This window comes from Cajanus cajan, chromosome 8 (assembly GCF_000230855.2).
Source record: "Cajanus cajan strain Asha chromosome 8, NIPB_CcT2T_4, whole genome shotgun sequence".
NCBI lineage: Eukaryota > Viridiplantae > Streptophyta > Magnoliopsida > Fabales > Fabaceae > Cajanus > Cajanus cajan.
The window spans coordinates 55,828,457-55,855,199 of record NC_138524.1 but is presented as its reverse complement, the minus strand read 5'-3'; the positions used below and the strand labels follow the sequence as shown (position 1 = coordinate 55,855,199).

At 32.0% G+C, this 26,743-nt stretch overlaps 2 protein-coding genes across 2 annotated transcripts; one reads left to right on the top strand and one right to left on the bottom strand.

The window, feature by feature from the left end:
• Positions 1-351: 351 nt before the first annotated feature.
• On the bottom strand, positions 352-1,153 carry LOC109790608 (DIS3-exonuclease-like protein). Its single transcript, XM_020349793.3, has one exon. The coding sequence runs from the start codon at positions 921-923 to the stop codon at positions 717-719; it is 207 nt and encodes a 68-aa protein (XP_020205382.1). The 5' UTR covers positions 924-1,153; the 3' UTR covers positions 352-716.
• A 16,185-nt stretch (positions 1,154-17,338) lies between these two features.
• Positions 17,339-19,639, top strand: LOC145950573 (uncharacterized). Its single transcript, XM_083061673.1, has one exon. It carries the CDS (start codon positions 17,339-17,341, stop codon positions 19,637-19,639), a length of 2,301 nt encoding a protein of 766 aa, XP_082917799.1.
• Positions 19,640-26,743: the final 7,104 nt, after the last annotated feature.

The window sequence follows — 26,743 nt, the reverse complement described above, 5'->3', positions numbered from 1 at the left end:
AATTGTTACTTCTATTTTTTCTTCTATATTTTTCATGCAATTTGTCCACTCAAAACGAGGTGACGTTTTCCATTTTTCAAAAAATAATCGCATGAAGCCATAATACAAAAAATAATATTGTAACAGAATTGTCCTAGTCGCAAATAACTAATTTATTTTTTAAAGAAAAAAAAAACGTATATCCTTTGCCATTGCCATTCTACACCGGCATTTGGTATGTGAAACAAGTGGCATCACCTTTGTGGTCCAAAATCTTACATGAAGCTAAGGACCAAATTATATAAAGCAAAAAAAAATTCATCTTCAACACAACAGAAAAAAAAAAAAAAATTACCTCTCAAGTCTCAACAATGATGAACACAGAAAATTCCATTATTCTTTCTAGGTTAACCAATATTGAACAAGAATCACCTCAAATGGTCAAAAAGAAGTCACAAAATTACAACAATAACAAGAACAATCCGTAACAAGAGCAAAACTGCTCAAAAAAACAAACTCACAACCTCCGTACATATTTATTGCAGATTGGGAACTGATGTCATGTAAACCAAAGAAAAAAAAATTAAAAAAAAAAAATCAAGAACTAGAAAAAGGGGTCCAAGAAAAGAAAAAAAAAGTAAAAAGGGAAAACATATTTACAACAAGGTGTATCATGTGGTGGTTCAACCTCAATCTTCAAAATCAAAACAATATTTGATTCTCGAAATTGGACATATCTACCTCACGTTGTTGTTGCAGAGCATAAGATCCAACATCCTAGACCATGCTACTCGTAGGCGTGGATAAACCCTGTTCCTGTAAGTTCTTGATTCTCTGACAACATATTCCATAGTTTCCACAAAGAGGTTTAAGCTTCTGATTGGTGGCACGTAAAGGGTCAGAGGAACCGCAGAGAAAGCCACTGTGAAGAACAACTGCAGCATCTTTTTTTTCCCTTTTCTCTTGCTATATATTTTTTTTCCTTCTCTGAGGCACCCCACAATATAAAGGTGAAACCTTTGAATCCAGTAGGCAAAAGGGTACTTGGATTTGGGTTTGGTTGGAGTTTGTGGAATTTGTATGAGAAAGGGTTGGGGAAGACGAAAGAGGGTGTTTGACTATTAAAAGGGGTATTGAAAGAAGAGATGGAGGTGGAGAGAGAAAGAAAGTGAGTAAATACTAAATAGGCTAATAGCAACTTCTGGAAACTCTGTGAACCTTAAACCATCTAAATCTCTCTCTATATATAATTTAGTGGTTGGAGTATATATAATATGGAAAAATAAATTGAAATATGTCGGTTGTTGTGTTTAGTTACTCTTTGGGGGTGTTTTCTAGTTGGTTTTCATCAATTTTCATAAGGAAAATTATTTGATTTTGTTAATTAATTATTGAATTAATTTGGTTTTAAATTTAATTTAAATCTAATATAAAATAGTTTTTATTGATCAATTTTTATTTCTTAAAATTATTAATATAATTATAAAAATAATTTTAAATATAAAATATTTCATTTATAAGTCATTATTATAACAAGAATCTAAGTCTTTAAAACATAGTTTTAAAAATAAATTTACATAATATATTTAGTTTAAGTATGTTTTTAATTACAACAAATGAGATGGTTTTAATTTTATTTTGGATTATTGTAATTTTTTTTATCTTTCTAAAATTTAGTAATGTTTCTAGCCCTTGTTATTAAGTGATTAATCTTAACTATATATTTTTATTAAAATATTAAGTAATTAAATAGTGTTATTTATAATTACTAGTGATGTTATGCTAATGCATTACATCTTTTAAAAAAATTATATACTATAAAGTAAAAGTTATTTATTTATTTATAATGATCGTTTGAGATAAAAAAAATAGTGACTTTAGATATTAAGAAGTGGAAAAATAAATAATTTTTTTTATATTTATTAAAACAAAAATATCTTATTTTATAATAAAAATAATATTTCTATATTTTAAATAGATGAAAATAAATAAAAAATTAATAAGAAAATTAAATTTGGTTCATTTTCTTTTTGCAAGAATATATATATATATATATATATATATATATATATATGAGGAGGGTTCAAATGACACCAGTGTAACTTTAATTAAGTGTTACACTGCTTAATAACTTTATATTAATTGTGAATTTTGTAAATCCAACCGTTAGATTAAAAGTTTATATCTCTTAGATCATATATACAAAATTTTATATTAATCCAAAATGATTTGATACTTCATTCTTATAAAACAAAATTGACGTATGAAATCATATTTTAGTATATTTTGAAATAAATATATTACGTCAATTTTTTTTTATAAGAATGAAGTATCAAATCATCTTGGATTAATATAAAATTTTGTATATATGATCTAAAAGATATAAACTTTCAATCTAACGGTTGGATTTACAAAATTCACAATTAATATAAAGTTATTGAACAATGTAACACTTAGTTAAAATTACATCGATGTCGTTTGAATCCTCCTCGTATATATATATATACACTTTTACTCGAGTAGTTACTAAAATTATAGATGTGAGTGCTATTTTAAATTCACAACTTCATGAATTTCTAAATGTATGAGCAAGTTTATATTACATTCATAAAATTAAATCCTAGATTTGGTTCAATCAGATTCAATATTTTTTCCCTGATTTGTTTATTTTTTTTATTTATTCAGTTTTCAGTTTTGTATTTTTTTTACCAATTTTTCAGTTTTTATTATATTGGATTGTGTAGATGAATATTATGAATGCTAAAAAGAATAAAGGAAATAAAGGAAAAATATATAAATAATGATGTCTTTGTTTTAATTTAAGAGAAAAAGAAGAAAAAAATTGATTTTAAAAATTTTAATTTTTCTTTTTCTTTAACGAGAATTTTACTATTTTTCTCTATTTAAAGAAATTTCCATGTAATCTTTCAAATGAATAAAAATAAAATTACTTTTATAATTTTTTTTATTTTTTTATTTATTATTAATACTAACATTTTAGCATGTTCGTTTTATAGGTTAAATTTTTATTATATACTAAATTTTATAATAAATCATATATATATATATACTATATTTGATTAGATATATATTATTTCAAAATTGAATAAATAAATATTTTTAAATATATAAGTTATATTTTAAATTTAAAATAAATAATTTATATTGCAGTACAAAGTTATTTTTATATATTAGTAATTTATTTTAAAAATATTAAAATTTAAATAATTAATAAATATAAAATTGAATTAGATAATAAATTTAAAGAATTCTTAAAAGTCTCTCATAAAAGAATAATCCTTGAAAATATTTTTGTGCAAGATAATCATTCATATATAATATATAGAGATTGATTATTATTGAAAAAAATCCTTTGTGTTTACATTTGAGTAAATGAGAGATAGTGCCAAGTTATAAGTGATTTATAATGATTAAAAGGTAATTTACGAGAAATATGGAAGACCGAAACAAATGAGAAAAAACATAAAATAAAATAATGGATGGTTTATACTAATTAAAGGATATATGGATTAAAAAAGTGTAGAAATCAAATAGGAGTATTTTTTTTTATATGAGTATTGTTGTTAAGATCTTAAGAGTCAAGGGATTTTGAGGGTTGAGTTGGTCTCTAAGTTAGTTAAGTCAAAGATAAGTTGGTTCATCTCAAAAAAAATATATAAGGTTTTTCTTGAAACGAAAATCTTATAAATTCAAATTTTAAGAATTTTAGAGAGAAGTTCTCTGAAAACTAAAATTCCCTTTTGTTGGTGATGAGTGTGTGTGTGAGTTTAGAGTTTAAGATTTAAGATTTAAAATATGCCTTGGTGTGGGATCAACAAGATTGACTTGGATGTCTTGGTGTTGATTCATGTTGTTGGTGTCTCTTTTTGTTAAGGTTACTTAGATGTAACCAGGTAGTTTATAAAAGCTTGATCAACAAGTAGAGCTTATTTTGTACATAATTATGTATTGTGTAGTTGTGTGTGTGTTCAGTTGCTTATTTTCTACCTTATACAGGTATAACTTTCATAAATACTTATATAGTTGTTGCATGATAACCCTAGAATAAATGTAGATATGTATGTTTTTGCTATGTAATAACTGAACTGTGATAAATTTACTGACATGTTAGATTGTTACATAAATTTATTTTCAATAAAAAAAATACATTGAAAAGAATAAGACTCAAACTTTAAACCATATAAATGTGATTTAACTTCAGAACTGTCAACTTTAAAATATATAAATATTTTATTTTATTTAATATCAAAAAGTATTCTTGATCAAATACAAAGATAAGTTTTCTAGAAAATTTGAGAGACCAACCTTTAAATGTATTGACATGTAAACACTTGTAATAATCAATTATTAACATAGTGAACAATCATCATTTTTTAGTTAAAAAATAAAAAATAAAACATGAAAGGAATAAGATATAAATTTTATAAATATATTTATCTTGTTTGGTTATAACAACAAATAAAAAAAAGTTTTTCTAATTATTATTAAAATGTCTTAATTAATAAAATTTCCTTAAAAATTATATTAAAAGTGTTCTATCGATTTATTATAAGAATTAACATGAGTGAGATTGATGTAACTTAATCAATTATATTAAGTTTGAGTCTCGCTTATACAATTATGCTAAATATTTATATCGAAAGAGTAAAATTTGTCATCTATATTTATCTTCAGGTTTAAACAATATTATTTTTCAAAGATGGTGCGTGAGTATATGTTAATTCTTTTATTAAAATGTGCTAAAAAAAATCATAGTAAAAAATTTTTAAAATCACTTTTTGATAAAAATATTTGTTATTCATTAATTATTATTTTTATTAGAATTTGAAATAATAATAATAAAAAGATAAAATGGAGTCCCTAATAAATATTCGTCTTCTTCGGAAGAAAAAAAATTTGAATCGAAAGAAAAAGAAGTTTAAGACATTAAAATGCTTTGATAAAAAACATTTAAATGCTATTATAATATTTTTCTTCTTCTTAATTCATTGTTTATATTCTAATAAAAAAATTATTGTTTATATTACCTAAAAAAAAATCGAGTTATATGGGATATTTTGTAAGTTCTTTTTATTATATCAAACTAAGAGAGGAAAAATGTATTTTAATTTTTAAATAAATGAAGTGTTAAAAAAAAATGAATGCAAAATCATTCTATTACATTTTTTTTCTTTTATTTTTCCACGCTATTTTTATTTTTATGAATATACAATGTCATATGTAACAAAATATCACATATATATTAATATATTATCATCACTTTCTTTGTAATATTAAGAAACCAAGATATCAATTAAACAATTAAAATACAAATACTATATTTTAGAAAAATAAAACTATCGATTTTTCAATTATCTCATTTTTAGTTTATTTTACAGAATTATACTGTGAAGAAAAAAAAATACATATAATTTTTTATTTTAAAACACACATTACAATTACTTGCACATTTTGTATCACTTAAAAAAAATGTTAAATAGTGACACACACCTTATAACGACAAAATATTTGTCACTAAAAATTATTTTTACAATATATATGTTGATATATTATTAAAAAATGTAACTATAAACAGAGGTTGGAGGGAGGGGAGAACCTAGAAGGATCATTGTCTAAATTGATAGATAAAAGTTATCATGTTAGTTTACACTTAAGAAAAGAAAAAGAGAGAAATATATGTGAAATTGATATATAACATGATAGAAAGAGAGATAAAAAAAAGTATAAATGATAATAAATTATTTATAATGTTAGAATATTTACATATAAGTGTTAAAAAATGTTTTGATCTCCTCAAACCAAATTTTTGCCTCTATCATAAATATGAACTATATTGACACATAAAATATGTCATATAAATCCTATTCAAAATTAACATTAAAATTATATATAAATATATATCAAATAAATTTATATTTACACATATTATAAATATGTGTGATTGATATATAATGTGATAGAAAGAGATATAAAAAGTATAAATGATAATAAACTATTTACATATTAAGTGCTATAAAAATATTTTTACCCCCTCATACCAAATTTTTGTTTTCCTTCAAATATAAATTATATCGACACATAAAATATTTTCATAAATTTTATTTAAAATTATATATAAATATATATAAAATAATTTATACTTACACATATTAAGAATAATTTTTGTATGTTACATGTAATTCTTGTTTATTAAGTTTGACCTATTATTGTTGAAGTATGTACTAGGCCCGAAGAATGGCAACCTATGCGGTATTGTAGGTGAATTATTATTCCTATATTCCTTAGTTAGTTTGAAAATTTTCCTTTGTATAATATTCTTAGTACTTTGTCAGTGGAATCTATCTAACTGTCTATGTATTAATGAGTTATTATCTCGTGGTGTAAGGAATCGAAGGACAATTTTAAATGAAAACTAAGCTATTTTCTTTTTGGTTTGTTCCTGGAATATCCACCGTCGATAGCGATGAAGATTTAACGCGGCTGTATACACAAGACAGGATTCGAACCCCTAACCTTGCTTAAGCGTGGATCAACCGTTACCGCTAAGTTATTTTAGTTAAGCTTGACTAATATTACATATATATTGTACATTTTCAATAATTGAGGTAGTTAATTATGATTCTACAATACTTTCATTTTATTTTTTATTCAACGTGTGTATTTCTATGCATTATAGACACACTACAGAGCTAATGAGAAATAATATAATTTAGGTTTAATTAATTTTTTCATTATAATTTCGTCAACTTCACCTTTTTAATTTGTATAACCAAAAATATTCTATTTTTAGTCCTTTTTGTTTCCTGTTTAATTTATGTAATTTTATAAATTTTAGTTTTTAGTCATTATAGAAATAAACAAAATATATGAAGACTAAAAATACAAAATTTACAAAACTCAATTAAAACTATAATTAACTGACATGAAATTATAAATTCAAACTTGACCGTGCTGTTTTTACGTCTAAAAGAGAAGAAGTAAATTACATAAACACTTATAAAAATTATGAGATTACACATTCTCCTTATCCTTTTTTCTTGAAAAAACTAATTCTATTAATTGTTTAAAAATTATTATATATATTATATGCAGTTTCATGAGACTAATGATATGTAAGTCAAATTTCAAAAGAAAAAAGGAATTGTTGGTGTCCTTTTAATTTATGTCAAAAGGGTCTCGTGCTAAGGAAACGTGTAACATTTGTCATAATTTAAAAGTACTTTGTCTTTAGCGATTGGTGATGCAGATGTATTGGTTAGTAGGTTGCCATCATGTAAAACATGTACCTAGTATTTTCAAGGATTCAAAGGTACAAATCAAATCACATTTTCAAGAAACAATTACATATTTAAACCGAATTATAATTATATTTACTTTTCTTAATTTATGATCACAGGATTATGAATTAATTGTTTATAAACTTTGTTATATTGCAAATGAATTTAATTTAATTATTTTGTTTCTTACACATATTGAGAGTTTGGTTGGTTGTGAAAGTAAAGAGAGAGGGGGAAAATATATTAAGAGAGAGAAAAATAAAATATAAATAACAAAAAGTGAGGTGCCTGATTTTTTTTTTTTTTTTTGAAGTTATTTAGTATGAGATAATCTAAAAGAAAAAAAAAAGACTGTGAAATAATTATATTTTCGTGTATATCCAACTATTTAATGTTTAAATTTAAAATTATTGATTAAATTAGAATAATCTTACATCAATTAATTTGTGCATTTATTGTTTGTGAAATGAAAAAAATATCCTCAAACAATATTGAGTTGTAGTAATTATTTTTTTAGAAAAAAATATAATTTTTTTTATAGGCCTTCTCTTTCAAAAAATTAATTTTTCTCAAGATATAGCTAAACATTAAATAATATGAATATATTTTTTCACAAAGATACAAACTTTAATTCATTAACTCGTATGGAGAGACCAACTCTTTATATAAGACTTAATGGTCTTTGGTACAAGAAAATTTGTCATTATTTATTGTTTTTATCAATTTTTTGCTAGACTATTCTTGGTTACTTGAAGAATGTTTTGTAATATTGTAAGTTTTCGTTAATTATTCTCTTTTAAAAATAATTATGTGTTCTAGTGTTTTGAGGGATGTTGAGAGATTTAGGGAATTAAGAAACTCTTGAGGAGTCTTTATGTATTTTTGAGGGTTTCTTTGCCTAGAGGTCCAATTGAACCTAAGGAAAAATGTATATAAGGTTTCTTTTTGAGATTTGAGTCTCATAAACTCATTTATCAAAGAACCTAAAGAGATAAGTTAGAGAGAGACCCTGTCTTCTTAAGATTTCTTCTTTCTTCCTTAGCCTTCTCAAAGTGCAGCTAATTGGTTGTTCTTGGATTAAATGTATTAGAAAACCTCGAATGTTGTTGTGAGGACAATGATGCAGAGCTTCGAGTGCTTGGAGCTCATCTTTTATCTTCTTCTTCTTCTTCCTCGATTCACTTTGACCCTAATGTTAAGGAATCTAGAACCTGGTGTTGTTGGATTATTGTTTAGTTGCATGAAATTTGATTTCATTAAATGTGGTTGTGTTGTTGAATTTTTGGATTGTATGGTGAAAATGTGGAGTTTTGTAGTTCTTGGATCATATGACGAGTGTTGCATGGAATGTTGATGATTTGGTCAAATTGGTGGCTACATGTTGGTTGTGATTGTAACCTCTAGCCCACATGTAACAATAAGTGAAATAAAAAATTCTTTAATAAAAAATTAAGTTCATGCATAAGTAATCAAATGAGTAATATCAAATCTGGTAGAGGATACCACACAACAAACTCTTTATGTCAATACTCTAACAAAACTTCAAAATAAATGCATAACCAAATAGTTTAACATCATGTTCTAAAGAATGAATAAACAACAAAATAATAAATCATATCTATCCCCAATGTCACATATCTTATTAAAGCACTCTTATATAAGGACTTAGTCTCGTCACCAACATTATCAACATTTTGATAAGCCTTACCTACAAGAACGTACATATAGAACAACAAAAAAAAAGGAAATGAGAAACATCTCACTTTAGGTCACAGCGTAGTATAAAAGTTGGATAGCCAAATACGCTCAAGGACAACATAACATCATCATATATAGATATATATAGTCAAACCAATAACAACAAGATACAATTAAATCAATCATAATTAATTATATCATTAATCAGTTAACTCATAACACAAACCACATTCACATGCATAATGCAATGGACACAGACTACAATTTACTTATGCATGTAGTGCCAGTCAAATATATATGTATAAACATATATGTATCAATTTTCCAATTTGCATGACCCTCACATAATTCACACAAAATGATTTTCCAATATGCACATGATGCATATTCACACGAGACTCGATGCAATATGTTATCAATTTCATACTCAACAATTTTTCATTTACAACAATTTGCCAATATCAATACAATTTGCCAACATCATTCCATTTGTTGTATTCACTCATCATAAGATCAAAATTTCATATTCAATCATCATAATCAATCATACCCACCAAATAGCACAAGAATCTTTCCTTAGACAAGATAACCAATGCACACACACAACACATTGCATCACACAAGAGTCACATGTTCACAATTCAAACACACATTTACACAATTTCACCCAATACACCTCAAGATAGAATCATTATGAAATTATCTAACCACATATTAATACCTTAGCCATAGTCACTAAGAGATCAACATCAAATTAAGCATTTCAATTAATAATTTAACTAGTTGCCCCAACATTATTAATATTATACATTAATTCCTTAGACATCACTATCATCAAAACACCTCAAATTATTTACAATCATTCACATCATAACTTATTCACAATTGTCCTCTCTCATGATTTATCTTTCCTAACATTGATATAGGTAACTCAAACTATTTATAAGATCGAACACTTAAAGGGTAAGTCATTCACATTCACCACCCATAAACTACATTTCCATAAGTTAATCTTCTAAGACCTCATGTGATCCAAACACAATATATAGAGCTTTATACATGCTATCAAGTTGATCTTAATTTTGTTAGAAAGTTAAGACAATTATCTATAATTTCTATGTTGATCTTAAGAGTAATTCTACCATCTACTATTTTAAAAATTACAATCCCTAACATTTTAGTCAAAATTTGATAGTCTAACCTTTGTTCACTAATTTGATCATAACTAGAGTCATAGACTTCCTTTTTGAGTGATTCCAACGACATTTGAAAACTAACATCGAGGATTGTTAACTCCAAATTTTGTCTTCCTATATAAATCAAATTATATGATAAAGTCTAGTCCATACATATTACAAAATATAATACAAATTAAAAGCAAAAAAAAAACAAACAAAAACAAACAAAAAAACAAAATAGAAAAATAAGAAGAAAAAACCATGTTGCTCGTATCTTCCATTATCTTCCGTTAACCCCAGCAACTGCTCCCCCTCAACTACTCTGCTACAATTCTCACAGAGCTACCTTACCACTGCAAATGAGTCACCATGTCCTGCAAAAATCTCCAAAATTGACTCTTAACCAGATTCACAAGCCATATCCCTAAATTTAGGGATTTTGGCAGAGAAAGATTAACCAAATTCAAAAAAAAAAGAGAAAGTGTGTGCCTATAAACACCAGAACACAATATGAACAAGAGGATGAAAAAATTAATTAACAGAAACGCAACAGAGAAACCATGTTGGCTGGGATATAATCTGAAGAAAAAACTCAAACAAGGAGCACAAGCCGAAACCTCAAATTTGTGGTATCATCTTCACCCACTGTATTTTAACATTTTCTTTTGTATATATAGTGATAATGGTGTTTGCACCTCATTTTTATTACGCAAAAGAGAGAAAAGAAAAATACTAACCCTAATGATTTGTTGTACGTGCTGATTTCTAGCAGTGTGTTCTTCCATTTTGTTTTTTTCTTTTCCCTTTCGTTTACACTGTCACCTCTCTGCCGTGCTCCGTGAGTCTGTGGCCGAAATACAAAAACCACCTTGAGCCACCACCATCGGAAACGATTTTCGACAGCGGTGTTTGCTTCTTCTTCCTTCCCCAAACAAATCCCCACAAGAATCACCGTGGGTCACCTTCAGGAAACGATTTCCAACGGTGACCCTCTTACCTCCGAGTTACTCTCTTTCACTACCGTTTTCCTTTTCTGTTTCACTCGCTCGGCCAGCCGCAATGGTGTCGTGCGCCAATTTTCTTCCGACAAGCACCAGTGCATCGTCTGCGGAGAGAAAGTAGAGAGCTTCTCTCATAACCCTAACATAAGGGTTTATGATGGTTTCCTTTCATTCCTTTTTCTGTTTCATAGTTTAGGGTTATTCCTTTTATTTTTTTTAATTATGTAGGCCAAGCCCATTTGATGTGTTGGTCTTTAGATAATTAGAATTTTTTTTGTTGTTGTCTTCTTTTTCCTTTTAACTCACGTATGGGCCTAGCCCATTTATTCATTTTTCTGGAAAAAAAATAAGGTTTTAGGAGTATAATTTACAATATATTAAATTTATGTAATTGAGGCTAATAATTATATACAAAAATTAAGGCAATTGATTTTATCTGATTATTTAAAGTTATTATATGTTGGATTTTCACATAATAATGATAATAATGAGAATGATAAAAATTAGTAACTATTCCACAAAAAATATTGAGAATAATATCTTTTATAAATATTGACATTAATAATATCTATCATTTAAAAAGGATTATAGGGATGTGACATTCCCTTAATTTTAGGGCTTAAAGGTGCAAATTGTGACAATTTGTTATCTTAAAGTTCTTCTTATTTAAATTCAAAATATAATATAAAAAGTATTATCACATTTTTAATATAAATATTTGAAGATTTTATTGAAAAAATAGTTTATTAGATGTAATATCTTTTTAACATTTAAATTTAAGATACAAGTTGTGATAATTTGATATCTTTAATTTTCCTAAAATAATAAAAATATCTAATCAAAATCTTTTTAAATATGTACCACAATAATAACAATATTAACAATAACAATGTTTTTTTAAATAATTAAATATCTGACTTTGGTGTACACCTCTGTCAATTTTTATATTTTGGGATATATGAGCTGTGACAGTTCAAAAACCCTAACCTTTTTAAAAGAAGAATAATAAACAAATTAATTTAAAAATATCAACACACAAATATTTTCTACCAAAGAACTACGTGACTCTAATTTTTCATTACACATGGAGATACGTAGGAGCAGGAAATCTCTCCTGTCGAGCCAAAAAAATAAAAATAACAATATTATCTCATTTTTAATAATAATAATATAAATAATTTTAGTACTCATTAAAATAAAAACATTTATTAAACTATATATTTGATTGTTAATTTATATTAATGTGGGGTGAGGTAAATATTTTAAAAGTTATAATAAATTTGCTTAATTAATTAAAGGTAATTGTCTTAGGACGAACGTTGTGAGGTGCTAATACTTTCCTCACACGTAATTGACTCCCGAACTCAAAAATTTGGTTTTCGTAGACTATTTTCTATTTTATGGTTTTTCCAATGTTTTTCCGTAAAAAATAACATTGGTGGCGACTCCCTATTTTTTAATTTATTTTTCGCCGTCCCGTCGCGATCTCAGTTGCGACAGATGGCGACTCCACTGGAGATTATTTTTTAGAGTCAAACCTATAATAATTAATTAAGCAAATTAATAATAAGTTTTAAAATGTTTACCTCACCTTTATTTTTAATAAATATTTTCCTTATTCATTATTTGTCTTATTTGCGTGTATTTGTGTTGGGTATTTGAACTTTAGGGTAGAAGATTTTGTTATATCATGTTTGTTGTTTGTTTCGCAGATTGGCTAGTTTAGGATTACTCCCTTCACACACTTCACCTATACACTTTCACACACGTTTATGAGCGAGGTCCTATGCCCGGACTTGAGTGCAACCTAGGATAAGTAAGAGGTCGAGTAGTGGTAACCTTCTAGATGTACATCTTGTTTGGTTATCATGAAGGCCTCACCTAGAGTTTAATCCTTTCAAGGGTATTATCACTTCTAATAGTTTACCTATTGTTGTGATTGATATTCTAAAAAGGGGTTATTGGCTCTAGAAACCTATTTTAGAATTATAGAACCACCTATTGTGAGGAACACATATTAATGGCCCTATAGCCTTTTATTGTTAGGAGAATCCTTCATAAGATGCAAGGGGATCAGTATTCTACCTCTGTAGTCAAATAACATAACCTATGCACAAAATAAAGAAACTCTCTCGCTCTCTCTTCCTTTACTACATCATTTTATAACAAGTATCATGCATTTCATATAAAATAGATGAAAATAATTTTTGCATTTCAACAATCATGCAAAATAAATAGATAGAATCATAAATGGCATGTTGCATCCATTTCTAGGTTGTTAAGGGACCATAAAGACCTAATACTCGTTGTGAACATTCTCTAAGAGACATGGAATCAAATTTGAAGAAGACATTGAAGTTGAAGATCAGACAACCTAATTTGAAGAGTTTAAGGGATCTCAGTAACAAGCTGAAAAATAGCCAACGCCGAACTTTTGTTGTAAGATTTGGAAAGTTTCTTAACCTATTAGAAGTTACCGTGCAAGAAGGAGCTCTCACTGCCTTAGCTCAATTCTACGACCCTCCTTTAAGATGCTTTACCTTCCAAGATTTCCAACTTGCTCCAACAATTGAAGAATTTGAACAAATACTGGATATTCCTTTAGGGAACAAAAAGCCCTACCTATATATGGGTCATTATCCTCACTAGCTACAACTGCTGCAACCTTGGGGATTGGAGTAAGGGAGCTAGCAAGTAAGAAAGAGATGAAAGGAGGCGTTAAAGGTTTCTCAAGAGCCTACTTAGAAGGATATGCATTATGTCTGGAAGAAAATGAAAAGTGGGATGGTTTCATGGATGTGCTCGCACTCATCATTTATGGGATTGTTTTGTTCCCAAATATTGAAGACTTTGTTGACTTTGCTGCAATTGATGTTTTCTTGGCCTACAAGCATGAGAGGAGAAGCCCTGTACCTGCCATTCTTGCTGATACATACCACACACTTAATTTACGCCATGAAAGAAAAGGGGGGATGATTTTGTGTTGTTTGCCTACATTATACTTGTGGTTCATGACTCACATGTTCAAAAAAGGAAGACAGATATAGACTATAAGCAAAAGCGAATGGGCCCACAACATAGCAAGTCTTAGCGAGAAGACCATTGTGTGGTACTCTTGTGAGCAAGACATAAGTGAAGTGATTTGCCAATGTGGAGACTTCCCTAACGTACCACTGATGGGAACCAGAGGGTGCATAAACTACAATCCAGCTCTTGTAATAAGGCAATTTGGTTATCCAATAAGGAGCCCACCTACAGAAGAGTCAATCACTCCCTTCATTGTCTATGAAATGAGTAAAGACTTGGATATGCTTAGCAGGATTAGACGTGCTTGGGATCGAGTGATTAAGAAAGGAAGAGAGTTGGGGAAAAGAAGTTACACTGTAGAGGGAAGTTATCACCAATGGCTTTGTGAGAGAGTGAAAAGGGTCAAGTTGCCATTTCGTAGCTCGGTTCCAGTTATTAAAGAAACAACAATTCAAGATCCCATGAGTTTGGAGAAAATCGAGGAACTCAAAAAAGAGCTGGAAAAGTCTAAAAACGAAAAAGAAGCATTGAAGAAGGAATTGATACAGACTCGCCAAGAACATAAAGCCTCACAAGAAGAAATTACAAAAGTAAAGAAGTACGTTGAGTTAGCCAACAAACGAGCAAGAATAGAAGAAGAATGCAAGTTAAACACTTGAAGTTGTCTAGAGGCTGCTGCCACAGAGCTAAAATTACGAAGACGAGAGCGAGATGAGGCTAGAGTTAATAGTGAACAATGGAGAGAGGCATGGAAAAAGTCCAAGGAAGCTGAAAGAAATGCAAAAAGGCAACTTGAGGATTTGAAACAACAATTGAAAAGGGTTGTGGTTGAGTATGAAAGTAGAGTCCAAGATGAAAAACAACTAAATGCCAATCTTGTCTTGCAACATCAAGCCACACTAAATGCAAGAAATCAACATTTTATGGAACTAGTAGAGGAAGTGGGGCAATTGAGGAATGCTGTTGAAATACATGAAGAAAATCAAAGATTCTGGGCACGTAACCTCGTGAATCAAGTTCAACAAATCAAAGGAATGCTCAGTGATGCCTCTTACTTATTGCAAAGAGCTAAAGGAATGATAAACCTGCTGTCCACTCCCATAGAGATTCATGCGTTCCTTGATTATTGTAGAGATATGATATCTCAGATGAAGAAGATGACTACTAGTGATAAATGATTTGTATTTTGCTTTAAGTTGTATGAGAAATATCATATATGTATTTTGTAATGCTCCACCCTTCTAAACTTTTGTACTTCACTTTATCTATTTAATGAAGAAGGTTGTTGATGTCTTTCTCTTTACTATTGTTTCACTCCTTCATGTAACTTCATGCTTATAGTATAATGGAAGTTTGAAAATAAAAGTTCACGCACAAATTACATCTGAATCTTGTATTAAATCTAATACTTAGAACGCGACGTTCTAAAGAAAAAACAACACTAAAGGCGCTCATGCAAATTCTCGATTCATGTTTTGTGAAACTTAGTACCTATGACGTGACATTTTAGGGAATAGTTTTAGGGGATGTTCACACACGAGCCAGGTGACTTATGGTGCTCTAACAATTTCCCATATACAAAAGCATAATAATTGCATTTTCATATTCATCACATAATCTTGCACAGTGCGTGAAAGTGAAACGAAAAACAAGTATTGAGGCAAAGAAAATATCCCTTCAACACCCTTATTGGACACGCGCCAAGACCAGGATCATGGAGGGAGTAGTGGAAGATTTGGAACAACAACATGACGAGTTGAGAGGAGATGTTAATCAGTTGAAAGAACAAATGAGTAAGATTTTGGACATGCTACAATCAATGGAGTCAAGAAGGGATACAAATGGGAATTCGTCTGAGCAACCTCATGTTACACCTGCTTACCCCCCTGGGTTCACTCCTCCACCACAGCCAAACCAAAATACTCAGGTCCAGTTCCCTCCATATGGGTTACCCCAAGGCTATACACCACCAGTGGCTGCAAACACTTCAGAAAATGATCATCACGCTTCCACCATGAACCCTCAAAACCAGATTCATAATGCTCAAACTCTATTCCCTCCATATGGCTTGCCTCCGGGATATACGCCACCAGTGGCTAATAATAATGAGAATAATCCCATTACCTCTGTCTTAAACCCACTGAACCAAACACAACCCCAAGATCCAAACCTTGAAACAAGTGGACCACAAATTCCAACTCAACCTCACATCCAAATGCCTTATACCCATGTACATACACCACCGGTTGACACGACTCAAGTTGGAGGCCCCTCGATCCACCAAGGAGTCGTTCCCACATCAGTTATCATTACGCACCCTAGCCAACTCGAGGATAACTCATCTAAAGACAAAATACAATTTTTGGAAGAAAGATTAAGGGCAATTGAGGGAGTTGATCATTATGGACTCAATGCTATTGATTTGTGTCTAGTTCCTGATGTTGTGATCCCTCCTAAATTCAAGATTCCTGAATTCGATAAATATAGAGGGGACACATGCCCAAAGAACCATCTCACCATGTATTGTAGAAAGATGGCCTCATGTGCTCACAATGATAAATTGTTAATCCATTTCTTTCAGGAAAGCCTTATAAGGGTTGCCTTGGGTTGGTACATGAACTTGGAGCGAGGACGAATACATACGTGGAAAGATTTGGCAGAAGCGTTCTTAAAGCAATACAGGTACAACATGGACATGGCCCCAGATCGCACACAATTGCAAAATATGTTGAAGAAGGAGAATGAAACTTTTAAAGAGTATGCCCAGCGTTGGAGAGGAGTGGCTGCTCAAGTACAACCTCCTTTGTCTGAAAAAGAAATGGTTACAATGTTCATTGATATGCTCCAATCACCCTTTTATAATAGGATGATTGGAAAAGTATCATCGAACTTCTCAGACCTAGTCGTTATTGGAGAAAGGGTTGAGATGGGAGTGCGAACTGGTAAGATTGCTCACTCATCAACAGGATCAATGTACGCAAAGAAGCCATCAACAAATACAGATAAGAAGAGAGGAGGTGAAACAAATGCAGTAATGTCAACCTCTATCGGGTCCAATCGTGTCCCTTTTGCACCTAGTTATCGACCCCAATACATGTACAACCCACAAGTGGCAGCTGTTTCTTTACCTCCATATCCATAACATTATCAATTTGGGATGGCCTATCGATTACCTGCACCACCATCGCAAGTCCCAATACCTCAACAAAATCAATCAAAAACTCCCTCTCCTAATGTGGATAACACTCAAAAGAAAGGAAACAACCAACAAAGGATATTGGTCCCAATCCCTATGACCAACACTGAACTGTTGCCACATTTAACTCACAATGGTTTGATAGTGCCATTCCCCTTAAAGCCTATTCAACCACCATATCCAAAGGGTTATGATCCAAATGCCAAGTGTGATTATCATGCAGGGGGTGTTGGGCATTCAACTGAAAGATGTTGCGGATTAAAGCATAAGGTGCAAGACTTAATAGATATGGGGTTACTAAGCTTTAAAGAAGATAGTCCAAATGTGGGGACTAATCCGCTTCCCGGTCATGGTTCCTCGTTAGTAAACATTATTGAAGAAGTGTGTGATCAACAAGTGAAAAATGTAGGGGAAATCAAAACCTCTATGAGGTTCACTTTTTCAAAATTGTGTAGATTTGGGATGATTGAGGGAAACCTATTGGAAGCTGAGATGTGTGGCCTTCACCCAACTGCTATACATTCTATTGAGAAGTGCGATGAATTTAAGAAGATTCTACAAGATCTGATTGACTCAAAATTGGTTCAAGTAAGTCAATTTCCAATTGGAGAGGATGTGTTAATGGCTCAATCAGAAGAAAGACCAAATGTGGTTATCCCAAGACCATTGGTAATTCACTTTACTAGAAATGTGCCTTTGCCAAAACCAAATATCCATAAGCCTCTTATTGTGCAAGTCCCAACAACTTTTCCTTACAAGGATACCAAAGCAATTCCATGGAAATACAACACAGAGGTGAAGATAAATGGGAACATGAATGAACAACAAAAGAAAGAAGTCAATGATGGGGAAACCGATGTTACAAATATTGCAGGAGTAGGAGGAATGACCCGTAGTGGTAGGATCTACACTCCTGAAAAATTAAGGGAAGGAGATATAACTAAGAATCTTGGGGAAAAAGGGAAAGCAACCGTCGGTGGAGGAATTGAGCATATCACAAAGAACAATGGAAAAAATGCTATTGTGAAAAATGAGGAAGAGAAGAAGGAAGTGCCAGATGAGGAAGTTTTAGAATTCATTAAATTCATTCGACAAAGTGAGTATAAACTCATTGATCAATTGGATCGTACACCTGCCAGGGTGTCCTTGCTGTCATTGTTAATGAATTCTGAAAGTCATAGAAAGTTATTGATGAAGATTTTGAATGAAGCACATGTAGCTAATGACATTACACTAGATAAATTTGGAAGTATCATTGGTAACATTACAGCCAATAATCGTCTCACTTTCACAGATGAGGAAATCCCAGTTGAAGGATGGGGGCATAACAAAGCTTTACACATCTCAGTGAAATGTCAGGACCATATTATAGCCAGAGTGTTGATTGATAATGGTTCTTCGTTGAATGTAATGCCTAAGTCCACATTAGACCGATTGCCTTGTGATGGGACATATATGAAATCAAGTTCTATGATTGTGAGGGCCTTTGATGGATCACGTAGGGAGGTAATGGGAGAGATTGAAATCCCTATTCAAATTGGTCCTTTCACTTTTAATATCACTTTCCAAGTCATGGATATCAAACCTACATATAGTTGCTTGTTGGGTAGGCCATGGATCCATTCAGCTGGAGTGGTTCCATCTTCCTTGCATCAGAAGCTAAAGTTTATAGTGGATGACAAATTGGTGATTGTCTCAGGCGAAGAAGACATGTTGGTGAGTAGTCCTACACCTACTCGCTATATTGAAGCAGCCGACGAAGCTCTAGAAACCTCTTTTCAATCTCTGGAAGTAATCAGTACTGCCTATGTGGAGTCATTGCCAAAGAACCCACAACCATCGAAAGCAACAATGATGGTAGCAAGAGTCATGATGAATGGAGGATATCAATCAGGCCAGGGGCTGGGAAAAAACCTAAATGGAATTACAAGGTTGATAGAGTTTCCAGATAATAAGAACCAATGTGGGTTGGGATATAAACTTACTGGGGCTGATAAAAGAAGAACTGCAGAGGAAAATAGAGAGAAAAGGCTGGCACGAATAGAGAATCGGGAGCCAAGGATTAAAAGAATTCCCATTTGTGATCTCTATCAAAGTTTTAGAAGTGGAGGACTGGTACACACGAACCAAGTGGCTATGGCTAAAGAAGATCAAAATGTTGATGAACACGTCAACTTGGTGCATCGATGTGACCCTGATGAAGAACTTCACAATTGGACGATCATCGAACTTCTTGTGATTTTTAACTCCTTTTCAAAGTAATTGTAATACAAAACTCTATGAACATGCCCAGGATCTTAGTATCACTTTTTGTTAAATGGGCTTGCATGTTATTTTTTGGTATATCATATGAATGAAATACATTTTGAGAATCTTCCAATCATTATCTTTGTCCTATACCTCCCTTCTTTTCCGTTTCAATATCTATTTATCGATTTTATCTCTTGTCGAACCTAAATTGCAGATCCAAAAATAATCACATTAAAAATAATAACGCTAATATCTCATGTCACAATTTTGATCGTCCTATTTACGAAGCCGAGGAAGATGATAATGACCCAGAGGCCCCATTCTAGTTGAGAAGATTGGTGGAGCATGAAGACAAAATAATTCAACCTCATGAGGAAGAAGTTGAAATGATCAATCTGGGAGGTGAAAATGATAAGAAGGAAGTTAAAGTGGGCACTGCCCTAAAAGGAGATGAGAGAATGAGGTTATTTAAGCTTTTGACCGACTATGTTGATATCTTTGCATGGACATATCAAGACATGCCTGGGTTAGATTCCAACATAGTTGAGCATCGATTTCCATTAATACCTGAGTATCCACCAATCAAGCAAAAGTTGAGGCGCATGAAACCAGAAGTTTCCTTAAAGATCAAAGAAGAGGTCAAGAAACAACTGGATGCAGGGTTCCTTGCAGTAGCCAAATACCCTCAATGGGTTGCCAATATAGTAACAGTTCCAAAGAAAGATGGAAAAGTCAGAATGTGTGTGGACTACCGAGACCTTAATAGGGCTAGTCCTAAAGATGATTTTCCACTACCTCATATAAACGTTCTGGTAGATAACACTGCCCAACATGCTTTCTTCTCCTTTATGGATGGATTTTCAGGGTACAATAAAATTAAGATGGCTTCTGAAGACATGAAAAAACCACATTCATTACATCCTGGGGAACATTTTGTTACAAGGTGATGCCATTTGGGTTGAAGAATGCTAGAGCAACATATCAACGAGCAATGGTGACTTTGTTCCATGACATGATGCACAAAGAAATAGAGGTATATGTTGATGATATAATTGCTAAGTCGAGAACAGGGGCAGAACACATCACTAACCTACAAAAATTGTTTGAGCGCTTGAGAAAATATAAGCTCCGATTGAATCCTGCTAAGTGTACTTTTGGAGTAAAATCAGGCAAATTGTTGGGATTTGTGGTTAGTGAAAAAGGGATAGAAGTAGATCCCGACAAAGTGCGAGCAATCCTAGAAATGCCAGCCCCTAGCACAGAAAAAGAAGTTCGTGGGTTCTTGGGGAGATTGAATTACATTGCCAGATTTATATCTCAATTGACTGCTACTTGTAACCCAATTTTCAAATTATTGCGCAAAAGTCAACCAATGGTGTGGAATGAAGATTGTCAAAAAGGCTTTTGAAAAGATTAAGCAATACTTGCAAGAGCCGTCGATCTTAGTACCACCGGTACCAGGGAGACCTCTCATACTATATATGTCTGTGCTTGATGAATCTATGGGTTGTGTATTGGGGAAACATGATGCTTCTGGGAAGAAAGAGCAAGCAATTTATTATTTGAGCAAGAAGTTTACAGATTGTGAGATGAGGTACTCCTTATTAGAGCGAACATGTTGTGCATTGGCTTGGGTTGCTCGACGATTGAGGCAATACATGTTAAGCCATACTACATGGTTAGTATCTAAAATGGATCCAATCAAATACATATTCGAGAAGCCTACTCTCACTGGTCAGATTGCTCGTTGGAAAATGTTGTTGTCAGAATATGATATTATTTATTTCACTCAGAAAACTGTCAAGGGTAGTGCATTAGCAGAATATCTGGCTCATCAACCCATAGAAGATTACCAATCAATGCAATGCGAATTTCCAGATGAAGACATAATGACATTATTTGATGAGGAAGAATCCATAAACGAAGAAAAATGGACACTGTTGATTGATGGAGCTTCTAATGCACTGGGGCATGGAATTGGGGTAGTGTTAATTTCTCCAAAGAATCAGTTCATCCCTTTTACCGCAAGGTTGGGTTTTGATTTCACTAATAATGTGGCAGAATATGAAGCGTGTGCAATGGGGATTGTAGTAGCCCTAGAGTTCAAAGCTAAAGTGTTGGAGGTATATGGAGACTCGGCATTGGTTGTTCATCAACTCAAGGGTGAATGGGAGACTCAAGATGCAAAGTTAATCCCATATCACTCGTACATCAAGGGGTTGATGGAACAATTTGAAGAAATCACTTTCCAACATATCCCCCGCGAGGATAACCAATTAGCAGACGCTTTGGCCACTTTATCTTCAATGTTTAAGATAAGTCAAGGAAATGAAGTGCCATTAATAAGAATACAAAATCGAGACCAACCAGCATACTGCCAAGCAGTAGAGGAGGAACCAGATGGAAGACCATGGTTCTATGATATAAAGCGCTACATAAAAGAGAAAGAGTATCCCCCTAATGCTTCAGCAAATGATAAAAAGACATTGAGGAGACTAGCAATGGGATTCTTCTTAAATGGTGATGTGCTTTATAAGAGAAACCATGACATGGTATTGCTCAGATGTGTTGATGCTATTGAAGCCAAGAAAATATTAGAAGAAGTTCATGAAGGCTCATTTGGAACACACATGAATGGACATGCAATGGCAAGAAAAAATTTAAGGTCTGGTTATTATTGGTTGATCATGGAATCTGATTATTGTGGCCATGTGAGGAAATGCCACAAATGTCAAACATACGCTGACAATATCCATGCACCACCAACACCCTTGAATGTTTTGGTTGCACCATGGCCATTTTCAATGTGGGGAATGGACGTGATTGGTCCAATTGAACCAAAGGCATCAAATGGGCATCGTTTCATCCTCGTAGCTATTGACTACTTCACTAAATGGGTCGAAGCAGCTTCTTATGCTAGCATGACGAGAAATGTGGTAGTCAGATTCGTCAAAAGAGATATAATTTGTCGATACGGTTTGCCGAGCCACATCATTACTGATAATGGAACCAATCTGAACAATAAGATGATGAAAGAGTTGTGCAATAATTTCAAGATTCAACACCATAATTCTTCACCATATCGCCCTAAGATGAATGGGGCAGTAGAAGCAGCAAATAAAAATATCAAGAAAGTTGTTCAAAAAATGGTGGTAACTTATAAAGATTGGCATGAGATGCTTGCTTTTGCCCTGCATGGTTATCACACCTATATTCGTACCTCTACTGGGGCAACCCCATATTCTCTCATGTATGGCATGGAGGCTGTGCTCCCAATTGAAGTAGAGATACCTTCTTTAAGGGTATTGGCCGAAGCTAAATTGGAAGAAGATGAATGGGTTCAAATTCGTTATGATCAATTAAATCTCATTGAAGAAAAAAGATTAAATGCCTTATGTCATGGTCAGTTGTATCAAAAAAGGGTCAAAAGAGCTTACGATAAGAAAGTTCGCCCTCGAGAGTTTCAAGAAGGAGATTTGGTGCTCAAGAAGATCTTACCAAACCAAAAAGATCACAGAGGGAAATGGACTCCAAATTATGAAGGGCCTTATGTGGTGAAAAAGGCATTTTCAGGAGGAGCTTTAATCCTTACCAATATGGATGGAGAGGATATATTGCTTCCTGTAAATTATGATGCAGTCAAGAAATATTTTGCCTAAAAAGGAAATAAATAAAAAGAAAAGGCTCGCTAGGATGAAAACCTTAACAGGCGGCCTAGGCAAAAGTTAGAGTGACCCGCTAGGCTAAAAACCTTAAAGGGCGGTCTAGGCAAAAGTTAGGGTCAACAACAAAAAAAATCAAAATAGAAAAGGAATCTTAAAGAGAGATGGGTACAACCGTTGAAACTTGAAACTAGAACAAATTGAAGAGTCAATGTACCAAAGTATTGAAAAAGCCGTAAACCTTCAAATAAGGGGAAGAGGTTCAACAAAGCATCTAACATCCTCGAAGTTTGTTTGATGGGATTATTAAAGATGAAGACATGAGAAGTTGGCGCTATCACCCAGAGAGCAAGAGAAAGAAACTTTTGGCTTGTTTTCATTTCCTTACTTTAGTATCTCATGATTTTGCTACTTCCCTTTCTGTATCCATTAGACTTTCTGGTGACCATAATCCCTTACTTGAAATGATAAAATCTCATATTCCCCATAATCATTGGTTCTCTGAATGTGTTTCACTATATGATATGCTGAAAGTAAAACATGTAATAACATCAAAAAGTATTTCTATTACAATGAATGGACTTAAAGGTCACAAGAAATATGATTGGTCATTAACCGACCCTAATAAAGGTAATAACCCATTGATGAATGAGAACTTTGAACAGCATAGTCATAAATACAAGAAGAAGAAAGGGGTTTCCTTGCATGTTGAACGGAAGTTGACTTTAACCCTCACCAGATCTTGGAGCGCTTTTCCTCTTAAGGGGTCAAAGGTTGGAAAAATGAATACAAAGTGATAATAATAAGATGTGTCTAACACTTCATAAAGTTCATTTCACATTACATATCATGCATACATCTCACCATAAGTTTATATTTCCTTATATCATATAATCTTGGTGCGCCCCACCTTAAATCTAAAACCCTTGAAATCCTTGTTTAGGTTTATTGATCCACTGTTTTTATATTTTGAGTCCCCGCGCTCATAACTTTCAATATTTTGGATCCCCGAGTCCACTGTTTTTATATTTTGAGTCCCCGCGCTCATAACTTTCAGTATTTTGGATCCCCGAGTCCGCTGTTTTCATATTTTGAGTCCCTGTGCTCATAGCTTTCAATATTTTGGATCCCCGAGTCCACTGTTTTTATATTTTGAGTCCTCGCGCTCATAGCTTTCAATATTTTGGATCCCCGAGTCCACTGTTTTTATATTTTGAGTCCCTGTGCTCATAGCTTTCAATATTTTGGAACCCCGAGTCCACTATTTTTATATTTTGAGTTCCCGCGCTCATAGCTTTCAATATTTTGGATCCCCGAGTCCACTATTTTTATATTTTGAGTCCCCGCACTCATAGCTTTCAATATTTCGGATCCCCGAGTCCACTATTTTTATATTTTGAGTCCCCGTGCTCATAGCTTTCAATATTTTGGATTCCCGAGTCCACTGTTTTTATATTTTGAGTCCTCGCGCTCATAGCTTTCAATATTTTGGATCCCCGAGTCCACTGTTTTCATATTTTGAGTCTCTATGCTCTTAGCTCTTAATATTTTACCCATCGAGTCCACTACTTTTAATTTAATTTTATTTATTTATCTTAAACCCTTTTGTCCATTGCTTTAAAATTTTTAGATTCTCGTATCTTCCCATTTATGAATCTCCATGACTATCTTTTCTTTTAACTTAATTCAAAGTCTTTAAGTTTCATACCACGGACAAAATTGGAATTAAGTCTTTACTTAAATTTTACTACAAAAAAAATGAAAATCATTGTTTTTCATATTCTTTAGTAAATTTAAGTAAAGAGGGGCATCTGTTAACTCCAAATTTTGTCTTCCTATATAAATCAAATTATATGATAAAGTCCAGTCCATACATATTACAAAATATAATACAAATTAAAAGCAAAAAAAAAAAACAAAAAAAAACAAACAACAAAACAAAATAGAAAAATAAGAAGAAAAAAACATGTTGCTCGTATCTTCCATTATCTTCCATGAACCCCAGCAACTGCTCCCCCTCAACTACTCTACTACAATTCTCACAAAGCTACCTTACCACTGCAAATAAGTCACCATGCCCTGCAAAAATCTCCAAAATTGCCTCTTAACCAGATTCACAAGCCATATCCCTAAATTTAGGGATTTTGGCAGAGAAAGATTAACCAAATTCAAAAAAAAAGAAGAGAAAGTGTGTGCCTGTAAATACCAGAACACGATATGAACAAGAGGATGAAAAAATTAATTAACAGAAACGCAACAGAGAAACCATGTTGGCTGGGATATAATCTGAAGAAAAAACTCAAACAAGGAGCACAAGCCGAAACCTCAAATTTGTGGTATCATCTTCACCCACTGTATTTTAACATTTTCTTTTATATATATAGTGATAATGGTGTGTGCACCTCATTTTTATTACGCAAAAGAAAGAAAAGAAAAATACTAACCCCAACGATTTATTGTACGTGCTGATTTCTAGCAGTGTGTTCTTCCATTTTGTTTTTTTCTTTTCCCTTTCGTTTACACTGTCACCTCTCTTCCGTGCTCCGTGAGTCTGTGGCCGAAATACAAAAACCACCTTGAGCCACCGCCATCGGAAACGATTTTCGACAGCGATGTTTGCTTCTTCTTCCTTCCCCAAACAAATCCCCATAAGAATCACCGTGGGTCACCTTCAAAAAACGATTTCCAACGGTGACCCTCTTACCTCCGAATTACTCTCTTTCACTACCGTTTTCCTTTTCTACTTCACTCGCTCGGCCAGCCGCAATGGTGTCGTGCGTCGATTTTCTTCCGACAAGCACCAGTACATCGTCTGCGGAGAGAAAGTAGAGAGCTTCTCTCATAACCCTAACATAAGGGTTTCTGATGGTTTTCTTTCATTCCCTTTTCTGTTTCATAATTTAGGGTTATTCCTTTTGTTTTTTTTTTAATTATGTAGGCCAAGCCCATTTGATGTGTTGGTCTTTAGATAATCATAATTTTTTTTGTTGTTGTCTTCTTTTTCCTTTTAACTCACGTATGGGCCTAGCCCATTTATTCATTTTTCTGGAAAAAAAAATAAGGTTTTAGGAGTATAATTTACAATATGTTACATTTATGTAATTGAGGCTAATAATTATATACAAAAATTAAGGTAATTGATTTTATTTGATTATTTAAAGTTATTATATGTTGGATTTTCACATAATAATGATAATAATGAGAATGATAAAAATTAGTAACTATTCCACAAAAAGTATTGAGAATAATATCTTTTATAAATATTGACATTAATAATATCTATCATTTAAAAAGGATTATAGGGATGTGACATTCCCTTAATTTTAGGGCTTAAAGGTGCAAATTGTGACAATTTGTTATCTTAAAGTTCTTCTTATTTAAATTCAAAATATAATATAAAAAGTATTATCACATTTTTAATATAAATATTTGAAAATTTTATTGAAAAAATAGT